Source organism: Pundamilia nyererei, unplaced genomic scaffold (genome assembly GCF_000239375.1).
Source record: "Pundamilia nyererei isolate P.nyererei 1_Seehausen unplaced genomic scaffold, PunNye1.0 scaffold00258, whole genome shotgun sequence".
NCBI lineage: Eukaryota > Metazoa > Chordata > Actinopteri > Cichliformes > Cichlidae > Pundamilia > Pundamilia nyererei.
In genome coordinates, this window is record NW_005187659.1 from 7,290 (window position 1) to 8,523 (window position 1,234).

At 38.2% G+C, this 1,234-nt stretch overlaps 1 protein-coding gene across 1 annotated transcript in view; it reads left to right on the forward strand.

Moving 5' to 3' along the window:
* The first annotated feature begins 909 nt into the window (after positions 1 to 909).
* LOC102213053 (hemoglobin subunit beta-like) overlaps positions 910 to 1,234 on the forward strand; it is a 3,469-nt gene continuing 3,144 nt past the window's right edge. Inside the window, exons 1-2 of the mRNA XM_013915109.1 lie at positions 910 to 1,001; positions 1,105 to 1,234. Of these exons, the coding sequence (XP_013770563.1) occupies positions 910 to 1,001; positions 1,105 to 1,234 (222 nt within the window). The remainder of the gene's footprint in view (positions 1,002 to 1,104) is intronic.

A 1,234-nucleotide genomic window follows, 5' to 3' on the forward strand; every position in this document is an offset into this window, starting at 1 on the left:
TATTATACAAGAACATATTATAAAAATTACGTAGCATACAGCTTAGTACTGAAAAACCAAAATTAAACATGTAGAGGACTAGAAATACTGATTCAAGTTCTAGATTTTGCAAGGCTGTCAGTTACCAACATGATGACTTGTACATGATGACGTTATATCTTAGCAGCCAACACCTTACTGAAACATATCTGATGTTCAACAGGTGGGTGCACACTGAGCCGTTAGCCTCAGGAAGGAAAGTTGATTTCTAGGTTCCCATGTGAGCACAGGGCATGATAACTCTGCCAAAATCAACCTAAAATTAGCGGAAGAGATATAGAAGTATGGAAAAATGAGACCAAAAAAGTTTCAATAAAAACCAAAATGCTATCTCTCCAGCGCAGTGGAATCTTCTGGGTTTTTTTTAATCTCACCTTATCTTTAAACAATTCTTTATTTATGTTTACTTACAGTTAATTAAGCTAATTTAAAAAAAACGTCTGCAGATCTGTTAAATGAGACTGGGATTTGGTCTGTGAGTCAGCTCGATTCAGAAGGTGTTCTTATGATATTCTGAATTTCCCGAACTTAAAAATGTAGCTCTGTGTGATTCCCTAACATTAAAATGATTTTTTAAAACTGTAATACTGAAAACATCAGGTGACGAAAACGTTTATGAATAATGAAACTAATTAACTAAGCCGGCACAAATGTGACGAAGACTTAAACTGGAAAGCTTGTTTTCTCTTGACTGATTTTCAAGTTACACGAACAAAGAAGTACAAAGCGTTACATGTAACTCGGTTTATCCACCCTACTGTCCTACTCCACCCAACTGCATATCTTTGGGTGGAGCGAAACAGACCTTTAAAAGCTGCGTGTGGTGGGCTGCTGACTAACAGGACAAGTGCAAAACTCAACAAAGCAAAAATGGTTGTGTGGACAGACTTTGAGCGCACCGCGATCCAGGACATCTTCTCCAAGATCGACTATGCGGTCGTTGGGCAAGCAGCTTTTTCCAGGTATGACCATGTTTCTCCCTTAAAGAATGTGCAAGATTATATGACTCTATATATGACTCTTCTTTAGTAATTGTGAGCTATATAAAATTTTCTGTTTCCGCAGGTGTCTGATTGTCTACCCCTGGACTAAGAGGTATTTCGGTGGATTTGGAAACCTCTACAATGCTGCTGCCATCACATCAAATCCAAGGGTTGCGTCTCATGGAAAAGTCATCATGGAAGCTCTGGAAAAA